At 49.4% G+C, this 11,396-nt stretch overlaps 1 protein-coding gene across 1 annotated transcript; it reads right to left on the reverse strand.

Annotated features, from left to right (window-relative positions):
- Positions 1 to 891: 891 nt before the first annotated feature.
- Positions 892 to 11,393, reverse strand: LOC106897807 (chromosome unknown open reading frame, human C16orf59; the record flags this gene model as incomplete). Its single annotated transcript, XM_014958685.1, has 9 exons — positions 892 to 1,117; positions 3,456 to 3,667; positions 4,106 to 4,207; positions 4,417 to 4,525; positions 4,867 to 4,951; positions 7,435 to 7,488; positions 9,405 to 10,080; positions 11,042 to 11,097; positions 11,272 to 11,393. Coding segments are annotated over 9 exons (1,563 nt in total), but the record flags the coding sequence as incomplete, so codon positions are not given.
- Between the last annotated feature and the right edge of the window lie 3 nt (positions 11,394 to 11,396).

The raw sequence follows: 11,396 nt of genomic DNA on the forward strand, positions 1-11,396 counted from the left end.
CTCTCCATCAGGTCCATGTCCTTCCTATATTGAGGGCTCCAGACCTGCACACAATACTCCAGGTGAGGTCTCACCAGAGCAAAGTGGCAGAATCCCCTCTCTGGACCTGCTGGCAACGCAGCTTTTGATGCAGCCCAGGATGAGATTGGCCTTCTGGGCTGCAGCTGCCCACTGCCTGCTCATGTCCAGCTTCTCATCCACCAGCACCCCCAAGTCCCTTTCCTCAGGGCTGCTTTCCAATCCCTCACCCCCTAGTTTGTATTGGTGGTGAGGATTGTTCCGGCCCAGATGCAGAGCCTTGCATTTGCTCTTGTTGAACCTCATGAGGTTCACCTGGGCCCACCTCTCCAGCCTGTCCAGGTCCTTTTGGATGACATCCCATCCCTCTGGTGTATCGACAACACCACACAGCTTGGTCCTTACAGAAGTCCTTACGAAAGAGCCTGGCAAGTCGTGAAGCTGCCTGAAGGGGCCCTGAATGCGACAGCAGGCTGATGAGAAGGGACCGCTCCAGCTGCACAGCGGTCCAGGCATCAGCCCAGCTGAGAGCAGGCACCCCCAAACCAGAAGTTCCACAAGAGGCACTAGACAGTGACTACTGTAACACTGGTTAACAGTGACTATCAGTAGGATTGAAGTTTTATTGCTAGCTATGCTGCCTGCATATAGGAGCCTGGTGTCACAACAGAGCTGGTCAAGAATCTAGAGCCAGCCAGAGAGACAGACCTTGTGAGAAAAGCAAAAAAACCTCAGCATCTATGAAGCTCTGAAGGGGTTTCACAAAACCTCAGAGTTAGCGGGTCACAAAAGTGGTACTAAAAAACAAACAAACAAACAAACAAAAAATCAAAATAATCCCCCCCTGAAATTTAGCTGGACAAACAGGCAGAGTAAAAAAGTTAATAGAAAAGATTTATTGCTTAAAACTGTCCCAGATTATGCAAAAAGGCTAGCAGGAGGTTCCCCTGGGTCAGTCTGCCAGCTCATCTCTCACCAGCACAGGGAATCTCTTGCCGCCTTCACAGAGCTGGGTGTAAATGCCCCGGTAGAGCTGCGCCGCAGAGGCCTCCGGGCAGAGCCTGGACTCCAGGACAGGCAGGAGCTCTGCCATCCCCACCTGGGCAGGAGCAAAGGAGACACGTCACCAGAACCAGTGTGCACTGTTAGGATTCCATGGAGAGAAGTGACTGCATAAATCTAACCAGAGCACTATGACTAACAGCATGCTAATTGATAGAGAGATACTTTCTTTTGTAATATTGAACAAAGGCAGAGGTGTTCATCCTCTGCTCATACAGTACACCAGCAGCCACCCCGTGTTCCTAAAGCAGCAGGAAAAATGGTGGTGCTTTCCCTCTGCTGCAGAGATGGCTCAGTGCTGGAATGAGATCAGCATCCTGGGAGAAGCCGAGGCTGATGTTGACTCAGGAGCTCTGCAACCACTCAGTGAAGCGCTTACTCACCCCGCTGGAAATCCAACCCTTCACTCATGACTGGTCCTGCCACCTCCCAGTTGGGCCACATTAATCCAAGACAGGCAGGCCAACTCCAGCCCAACCAGCAGGAGCTACAGGGGATGCTATAGGTGTCCACCACTCCCTGACCTGGCTTCTGGTTTGTTAAGCCTGGCTCAGGATCTCGGTCCACGCTGGCAAGCAGCCCACTGGCCTGTCCCAGCACAACTGACAGCACAAAGCTGTGGGGTTACAACTGTGACCAACAACTCAAGCACAGGTGAACTTCCAATCAAAAGACAAAAGGCAGCCTTTAGCACCTCATTCTTGAATTAATGCTCAGAAAGACATTTTGCCTGGGATTTTTTTACTTTTCTTTTTCAGCCTGAGCTTTCTGCACATTAAAAACCCACACAGCCTATTTACACTGCCTCCCCAGAAGAGTGGCCGATGAACTGCACATGTCCAGTCACCTCCCTCAAAGCATTTTTCAGAGGTGGAAACAAAGGAAGACCCAAACAGAATAGAGTACAGGGTGTCTGAAGGGGGTTCCCTTCCCTGTTCTCCATAAATCTCTGCATGGGGACAGGGAAGCAGAACACAGTTGCTAATCTCTGGGAAGAGCTGAGAGATGCAGACATGAAAGCTACCCAAGGGGAAAGGTGGCACATGAAGGAGTGCTGCACTGCTCTGCCTCCTGAGACAAAGCCCCTTCTCTTCTATCTGCCAGGTCAGCTCCTGATGCATAGGAATCGCAGAAACAGGCTAAGAGCTACCAGGACTTTTTATGATTCTTGGCATTTCTCTGTGGGAAGGCAATGGACAGGCCTGGCTCAGAGACATGGACATTCTTTCCCAGGGTATTTATCTCGTACCAAGCCCGTTCACTTCACCTGTGCCAAGAATTTCACCTGTCTTGCACACTCTGCACGGAGCTGCTTCAGATACTCAGAGCTCACCCAGCACAAAGCACCTACTTAGATACGTGGGCAGAGGAAATTGAGTCGGTTGCCAAAGCATCAGGCAGCAGGTTTTGGTCACTATTTCATTTTGGGCAGACAAAAATCAAAAACCTCATAACCCATAATTCAGGATTATAGCAAAGTCCCATTTGAAGACAGGCAGCAATCTATCTTCAGCCAGAGGCCTGCCACCAGTCATTCATAACCTCCCTGTCTTGCAAAAAAAATGGCTTTTCCAAAGCCTCTATCATTCAGGTCAATGGCAAAGGTTAGGTCAAAGGAGTAGATGTGATTTCATAGGTCTTCTCTGTCTTTTGCTGTTGCAGGTTGAGAAGAATAAGTGATCCCTCTGAAATAACCACTTTAGTAAGGCTGGTGGAGAGACCAACCTTCTACTGTGTTCTTAGGCAGCCTCAGAACAGTAAAATCAAGACCAGCAGCACAGTGCTTTAAGATTTAAAAGGAAAGGAACAGACAGCAGAGGAGTTCACTAGCTGGAGGTCACGCAGGAAGAGAATGACAGAGTGGGTGAGCTAATGGAACTGTAAAGGGCTGCCAAAAGGGGTCTTCAGGCATTACTCTTAAAAAGAGTTGCTAAAAAAAAACCTAAAAATCTTAGGAGAGGGTCAGACATTTAAAGGCCTTTCCTCCAGCCTTAACAAAAATGTTTAGTCTGTTGATCTAAGCAAGGCAGTGACAGGACCAGGACACGAGGATGAAGACAGAAGCACCCCTGGGAGGGCTCACTGTGCTGCTGCTCCCCCATCAAGACCCCGGGAGTCACTAAAAAAACCCCAAAAATCTTAGGAGAGGGTCAGACATTTAAAGGCCTTTCCTCCAGCCTTAACAAAAATGTTTAGTCTGTTGATCTAAGCAAGGCAGTGACAGGACCAGGACACGAGGATGAAGACAGAAGCACCCCTGGGAGGGCTCACTGTGCTGCTGCTCCCCCATCAAGACCCCGGATGCCAGCTGCTGCCCTACAACTGCCCTTTCCTTTCTCTGCACCAGGATCACTAATGCTTTCAAAAAGACTCACCTTCTGCAAGGCAATTTCTTGGTGCAGCATCGACACTCGCAGCTTCAAGGCAAATAAGTCCCTCAGCTCCTGGGAGCTGGAGTAAGAGAGGAGAGGCACAGCCAGCCCGCCTGCACTGTCACACATCTGTCCCCGGGGAGCAACACAGGCTGGAGAGCAGCTTCCTACGTCCTGGGTGCAGTCTGGGCACTGCCTCACCTGGGACCCCACAGCTGTCAGAGGGGAAAAATTGGCAGGAGGCAGAAATATGTAAGTTAAATCTGTACTTGCAGCATTTGGGATCTACTTACTCTTCCTAGAAATGAATGATTAACGGCATTGCATTAGTCAGGGTCAGCTCCTCACACATGGCATAATCAGGACATCTCAAGCTATGGCACAGAGCCTCCCCCGTCTCTCAGCAGCTCCCTCATTAGCCCTTCTGAACTCCAGCTGACAAAAGTCCCAAGCTGCTCCTGAACACAGATGGGTGGCAAACAGATACCAAGGCTTTGCTTGCCACCAGAGCATTTCACATGCTACATCACCACTCAGGATAACCAGGGGAAAAACTGCATTGGCCCCCAGTGTTGTGTGCACAGGTGGCAAACCAGGGCTCAAGCACAACTGGCCACGTTCATACCCGACTGCAAACCCAGGGGCTGGCTCACCTGCTCGCAGCAGCTGCAGCTTATGCAGGCACTGGGAAACTGTGGTTTGCAAACCCTCCAAGGTTAGAAGGCTTTCATACTCTCTTTGCAGAGTGGGATGGTCTAGAAGGGAAGCGGAGGAAAACCAGCAGGCATAAGCATACTGAAACCTTCCCCCCCGAATACCAGTTTCTAGAATGGCCTTGGGTTCCCCAGCTCCTGCCCCTTGTGTTCAGCACATGCCAAGAACACAAGACACATGGAACTGGAGCCCACTGAAATCATCTTTATTCCACCTTCTTCCCCCTCCACCCCCATTTTTTTCTCCTTACCTGCAGATTCAGCTTCCACATACTGGCTCAGAAGGGATGGGACATCCTGGAGGACCTTTAACTCCTCCTCTATCTCTGCAGGACTGAAGGCTGGCATTGGTGAGCAAAACTCAAAGGCAGCAGCTTAAGGAAGGTTTCACACCACAAGCTCTGTGCACTACCCCTGGGCCAGGCTACCTGGGATCAGGGGCCAAGGGCAAGCAGCCGGGGAAGTGGCATTGCAGGGGGAAGGCGAGGACAGCACAGCTGTGTACAGCGTGTTTGCCTCGTGGCCTTGTTTCTCTGGATGAAAAATTTTATGACTGCACTATTAAAAAAAAAAAAAAACCCACTTCTTAAGAGACCCAGCTTGAACTCCTGTTATTGGAGGCATAACTCTCCTCATCAAGAGCACGCTGCAGTGACTGCACCGCACCACGTGCCCGAGGAAGGTGAGCTGAGGAAGGATACAGTTGCCTGGATCCTCTCCATAAAATGGTTCCTTGCAGCTGCTGCATCCGCACTTGTTTGGCAGAGACGACATCTCTCCCATGCCCTGGAAATTCAGAAGGGGCAGGAGATGGAGGAGTTGTGCTCCATTGTACCAGACAGTGCTCACACCGAGCTGCGACACACCCATATGGCACATCAGCACTTCAAATACCAGCATCTTCCTCACCCTTCACTTTTCCAGGCCATTTACTAGCCATTTCCCCCTGCATTTTTGACAGATAGTATTAGATCAACAAGGACACCCTGCAGAAAGAGTTAGACACTGAAAACACCTATGTTATTTTTCCCAACTTGTTTTGAGGGGGAGGACTTACAGCCATCAGGAGAGAGAAAACACATTTCTATAAGCAGAATGTGAAAATGCAGCACAACAGTGATTCCATTGCATCACCCTACCTGTTTTTATCCCATGGGAAACAACAAATCTTCCCTTCCTTCTTGGAGGGAGGGGAGGAGGGGGAAGGGGTAAGTCATTTGCATTTCTGTACATTTACTCTGTTAGTGTTGATGTGTACAATCAGAAGAGCAGACAGGGCAAATTCTCACCCTAGCTTTTATCACAGCAATTCCTTCATATGCTAATTTTCTCCTTTAATCCTTTTTTTTTGTTTGTTTGTTATGACCAAGTGATATGTTTGGCAATAATCATGACAGCAGTGAATCAGTACCAGGGACACAAAACCAAAGTTTAAGGACAGTCCCATGAGTAAGCTCACCAGGACCTTGTATCACAGTCCTGTTTCTAAAAACATATTATACACATAATTCCAGAGAGGTGCACTTCACTAACAAAGCTTAACAGGGGGATGCACAGTCCTCATAAAATCCTTTAAGTAAAGGACTGCTTTAAAAAGCCAGTACATCTCAGCCAAAACCTGCCACGATTAAGTGAGAGCCATCAGGAGGATGCTTAAAATAGTTCTGCAGTGCCCAAGTGTCTAACCCGAGTGTGCATGTGTCTTCTCTCCATTCAAATGGGTCTTTTAAATCATGAGAGAAACTGCAGTTTTCAGAAACGTATTATGCAAAAAATAGCAAGGTTAATAGAATAGAATAAAACAGAAGTTACTAGGAAAGATGTGTTCCCTCTGTAAGGGATCTTCAAAGCAAAGGTTATTTTCAATCTGTCACAGAGTTGAAAGTAATAGTGAAGAGTGTAAAATTACACCAGAATGATTAGGATGCCGAGAGGCACAATTTACAAGTGAAAATTAAGGGAACCAAGTCTTTACAACTTGAATGGCAACTAACAAATCGGTGTCTGACAAATTGCAGTTCCCGACATTATGCAAAGAAATAGCAAGGTTAATAGAATAGGATAAAACAGAAGTTACCAGGCAAGATGCGTTCCCTCTGTAAGGGATCTTCAGAGCAAAGGTTATTTTCAATCTGTCACAGAGTTATTATGCAAAAAATAGCAAGGTTAATAGAATAGAATAAAACAGAAGTTACTAGGAAAGATGTGTTCCCTCTGTAAGGGATCTTCAAAGCAAAGGTTATTTTCAATCTGTCACAGAGTTGAAAGTAATAGTGAAGAGTGTAAAATTACACCAGAATGATTAGGATGCCGAGAGGCACAATTTACAAGTGAAAATTAAGGGAACCAAGTCTTTACAACTTGAATGGCAACTAACAAATCGGTGTCTGACAAATTGCAGTTCCCGAGAGAAGGAGGGATTCCTGAGGGTAGTGCAAGGAGCTTGTTCTGGGCTGAGAGACACAGGACTAACTTTTCTTCTAATGCTGGGGAAAAGTGCACTTTTAGAAGACTCTAGTGTCTGAATTCATGAAAATGTTTACTTTATACCCAGCCAGGCTCTGTGGGATTCAAGGTGTCAGTGTTTCAAGCCTCGCCAGGTGCAGGAATGAGGAGGAGCAAGGCCTGGGCACTTGACCCAGGCTGGCCAACAGGATTATTTCATACCACAAACATCACATTCGATATAAATTAGAAAAGTCTGCTGTGTAGCTCTCTCTCCCTTGATGGCAGTGGGTTCAGACAACTCCTTGCCCCGGTGCCAGACCCCTGAGCACACCCCAGTGCCAGACCCCTGAGCACTCCTGCAGCACTGTCAGACCCATGTTTGAAGCATTCCAGTACCCTTACAACCTGTGGATTAACTGGGATTAGCACTCTGAAAACAAAAGTAACATTAGTGGCTAGAATAACACAAAAAGCCAATATCCTCAGAAACAGCCCTGCAGAAACACGCTGTATTGGACAACGCCTGCTCTGAGCTCAGGACCCACACGCTGCGGGGTCAGTCCCCCCCACTGACCCCCAAACCAGCCACGTCTCCCCCATCTACCCTAAGCACTGCTCTGAGCTCAGGACCTACACACTGCGGGGTCAGTCCCCCCCCATTGACCCCCAAACCAGCCACGTCTCCCCCATCGCCTGCTCTGAGCTCAGGACCCACACGCTGCGGGGTCAGTCCCCCCCACTGACCCCCAAACCAGCCACGTCTCCCCCATCTACCCTAAGCACAGGGTAGTTCTAGCCTGGCCTGATCAGGCTGGGCTTACCTGGAGTTCCTGGAATAGGCTTTCCTGTAGGGAAGGGGTAGCCTCAGCTGGCACCTACAAAACAAGAGAACCATCAAACCTGACTGCCAGAGAGCAGCAGAGCCTTCAAATAAAGAAAGTAACATTTAGTTTAAATTTGAAATTAATTTAGCTATAATGGGAGATGTCAACAACCCTGGAGGCTGAACCCACAACTGCCTTCAGCCTGTCCTCCAGGAAAGAGGCTCAGTCTGCTCGTTCATTCCCACAAGCATCGCTGAGCTGACCTCCCACATCTTATCCCAGCCATCAGAGGTTCACCCAGGGTGAGGAGCTGGGAACCAAGCCCTGACAAGGCAGAGCACACACACGAAACAGCGTCTTTAAGTAAGGTGATCACTACAGACACGTGCACAGTCACAGCAATAAAGGGAGGTTTGCTTGCTCTTGGCAAGGCAGCTTTCACTGAATTTCACTGAATTTCACTGAATTTTAGAGTTGGAAGGGACCATAGAGATCATCTAGTCCAACTCCCCTGCTGAAGCAGGATTGCCTAGAGCTAGAGCATGTTACTCAGGAGCATCCAGGCGGGTCTTGAAAATCTCCAAGGAAAGGGACTCCACACCCTCCCTGGGCAGCCTGTTCCAGGGCTCTGTCACCCTCACCGTGAAGAAGTTTCTCCTCATATTTGAGTGGAACCTCTTCTGTTCCAACTTGTGCCCGTTGCCCCTCGTCCTCTCACTGGGAACCACTGAAAAGAGTCTGGCTCCCTCCTCCTTCAACCCTCCCTTGAGATACTTGTAGGCATTGATAAGGTCTCCCCTCAGCCTTCTCTTCTCCAGACTAAAGAGTCCCAGCTCTCTCAGTCTCTCCTCATAAGGGAGATGCTCCAATCCTTGAATCATCTTTGTTGCCCTTTGCTGGACTCTTTCTAGTAGTAGCTTTGCTTGGCACCACATGGCACTCAAAGAAATGGGAAAGGGACACTTCAGCTCCCACTGGGAATACGCATCTTAACCCCAAAGCAGAGTAATCCCTAACGTGTTATTGCAAAAACCTGTCAGTTAGCAGTTACAGCTAGTCACATGCAGACTACCAACACAAGACCACAGTTGGGATTTTAAGTAAATAAACATTTGAATCCAGATTCCTCTTCCCCCAGCGACTGTCACTCAGTGTCCAGCATCCCTTCCAACACCACGAGAACAGGGATAACTTCCTCCCTGCACAAACACAGGAGTTGGGCTGTGGCAGCTGAGAACAATTCCTCAACACTTTCCAGGTGCAAATTTGAACTTCACAGTTTCTTCAAAGCAAACATTACAACGAAAAGAATATAGACATTTTTTAAATTAAGACAGACTGGTCTGAATTCAAATCTTCTAAGTCAGAATCTCAGTAACATCCACTTCATAATTCTTCCTACCCCAAGCACTTGAAACAACTGCATTCTAGTCAATACTGACTTGTTTAGTTACACCAAGTATCTTAGAGGTTAAAAGGGCTAGCATTAAATCCAGATGCCATCTCTCCAAACAGCACAGGGCATATGCTTTTTGGAAAGAGAGAATTCATGCATTATATATTGGCATTAAGTAAAAAAAAAATCTAAAAAAATCAATAAGTCATAATAGAAAGTGCACTCAGAGGAAAACTAAGGCTCAAGAAAGCTCTACAGAGAGCTTTCCCAAAGAGTCACGGGGGGTATGAAATATCAATTGTCTTAATTAAAAGACTTTCCAAGTTCCAACCATCCAAGAGTAAGCCCTTAAAAATGATATCACGTGCTCAACCACAACAAAGGCTTTTAAACTTAGGTAAAAGCCTTTAAACTTAAAGGCTTTTAAAGAATCCTTCCCCTTAAGAAGGGACCGAGGAGCAGTGAAACTCAGCTGGTCTCGACAGAGCAGTCCAGGAGACCAGGCTTTGCTGATGTGCCAGCCCAAATGCCAAGCAGAACAAGAGTGAGGTGCTCATCTTCCAGCTCTTACCCCTTCTCCTGCAGCGTGACTGTCCGACGTGAGGCACTTCTTCCCAACACACCTTCAGTTGCAGGATCCTCCTTGCTGCTGGACTCTCCTAGGGAGCCACAACCTTTTTTCCCTGCATCCAATAGGTGCCTGCCAGCAGCTACAGAGTTCTTTCCCCCAGCTGAATCCCCGACAGAAAAGCTTTGCTGGTCATTAAAGGCAGATTTGGATAAGCCAGGTGTCTTTTGGGGTTCAGCTGACACACAGGTCTCTCTACCACCGACTACTGTCTTGCAACTCCTTCCTTGTTTGCCAGTCACCCCTTTTGAGGGGTTCTTCCCAGCTGTCCTGGGACCTTGAGAAACACATCTGGCTGGGGCTCTCCTTTGCAGTTTTTTCACGTCTGGCTCAGTCCTGTAAGGGGCTCTTAGCTGGTATGGAGAGGGCTTCTTCAGAGAGGCAGGCTTTTTGCTTACAGCTCTCACCTTTGTGCTCTCAGGAACATCCCCAACAGGTACAGGCACTTGTTGTTCTTCAGCATTCTTGAGGGCAGGTCCCTCACCTGCACATTTCTTTTCTGTAGTGATCTGAGCTTCTAATGGAGTTTTCAAGATGCTTTTCCTGACTTTCAGTGCCTTTGCTAAGGCCCTGTTCAGCAGTTCCAGCTCCTCCAGCTCCCTGGGCGAAGGCCTGTTCTCTGCAAGAGGAGAAAATATATCAGAAGGTCCAAACCTGGGGAGGCTGAGGGGAGACCTTATTGCTCTCTACAACTCCCTGAAAGGAGGGTGTAGAGAGGTGGGGGTCGGTCTCTTCTCCCAAGTCACAGGCGACAGGACGAGAGGAAATGGCCTCAAGTTGCACCAGGGGAGGTTCAGGCTGGATATTAGGAAAATTTTTTTCACTGAAAGGGTTATCAGACATTGGAATGGGCTGCCCAGGGAGGTGGTTGAGGCCCCATCCCTGGAGGTGTTCAAAAGACAGGTTGATGTAGTGCTGGGAGGTATGGTTTAGTGATGGTGATGCTTCTTGTTTGTTGTGCGGGTGTCTATTTTTGTCAGTTAGGTTGACGGTTGGACAAGATGATCTTTGAGGTTTTTTCCAACCTAGAAGATTCTGCGACTCTGTGATTGCCCATTTATCACTACACCAACTCACTCTTCCAGGTGCTGCAGAAGGAAACTGAGCCCAATGAATGGTGCAGTGGGTATTTTGGCCACACTCCCAGAGCAACTACACAAAGGATGCAGGCAGACTCGCCAAAAGCCTTGAAGGCCTAGGATGGATGTGAGCTACAGGAGGAGACAGTTCCCCTCCCTTTCACCAACAAGTGGCAACCACCATGTCTTGGTGAGGCCCCAAGACACCTCATTGCTGGCCCACAGGAGGAGACAGTTCCCCTGAGTCAACCTCCCCTTCGCCAACAAGTGGCAACCACCATGTCTTGGTGAGGCCTGAAGACACCTCAATGCTGGCCTTGGTTACCGTGGGATGACTCCAAGCTAACAGCAAGGGGGAAAGAGGGAGGCAGAAGGTAGAAGGGGGTTTCAAGTCAATGCAGAGCACTGGAAGGAACTCTAACTCCAAAGCGAGCTCCACCACGGCCAGGCCCTGGGCCTGTGTGACATGAGGAGTCACCAGGCCAAGAGAGAAGGGCTCACCTTGTCCATTGCCGGCGCCGGGCTCTGGCTGCGGCTGCTCCTCTTCCTCACAGCCCCTGGGGGGGAAGAAACACAGTGCCCAGGGCCAGCATCGCTGTGCGCCGACGGGCTCGGCTCCCCACACGGGCCGCGGGGCTCCCACACAGCTGCGGGGACACAATCACCCCTCCTGCCGGCCCCGGCCGGGTCCCACCGCCTCCCTCCCGGCCCAGGCCCGGAGCCGCACTCACCAGGGCCGCAGGAGGGCCCGGCTCCGCTCCGCCCGCCGCTCCAGCTCCCGCCGCCGCTCCGCGCCCTCGCTCAGCGCCGCCGACAGCGCCGCCGACAACCTGCAAGGCCCAGCGCCGTCAGCGGC

Source organism: Calidris pugnax, unplaced genomic scaffold (genome assembly GCF_001431845.1).
Source record: "Calidris pugnax isolate Ruff unplaced genomic scaffold, ASM143184v1 scaffold244, whole genome shotgun sequence".
NCBI classification, from domain to species: Eukaryota; Metazoa; Chordata; class Aves; order Charadriiformes; family Scolopacidae; genus Calidris; species Calidris pugnax.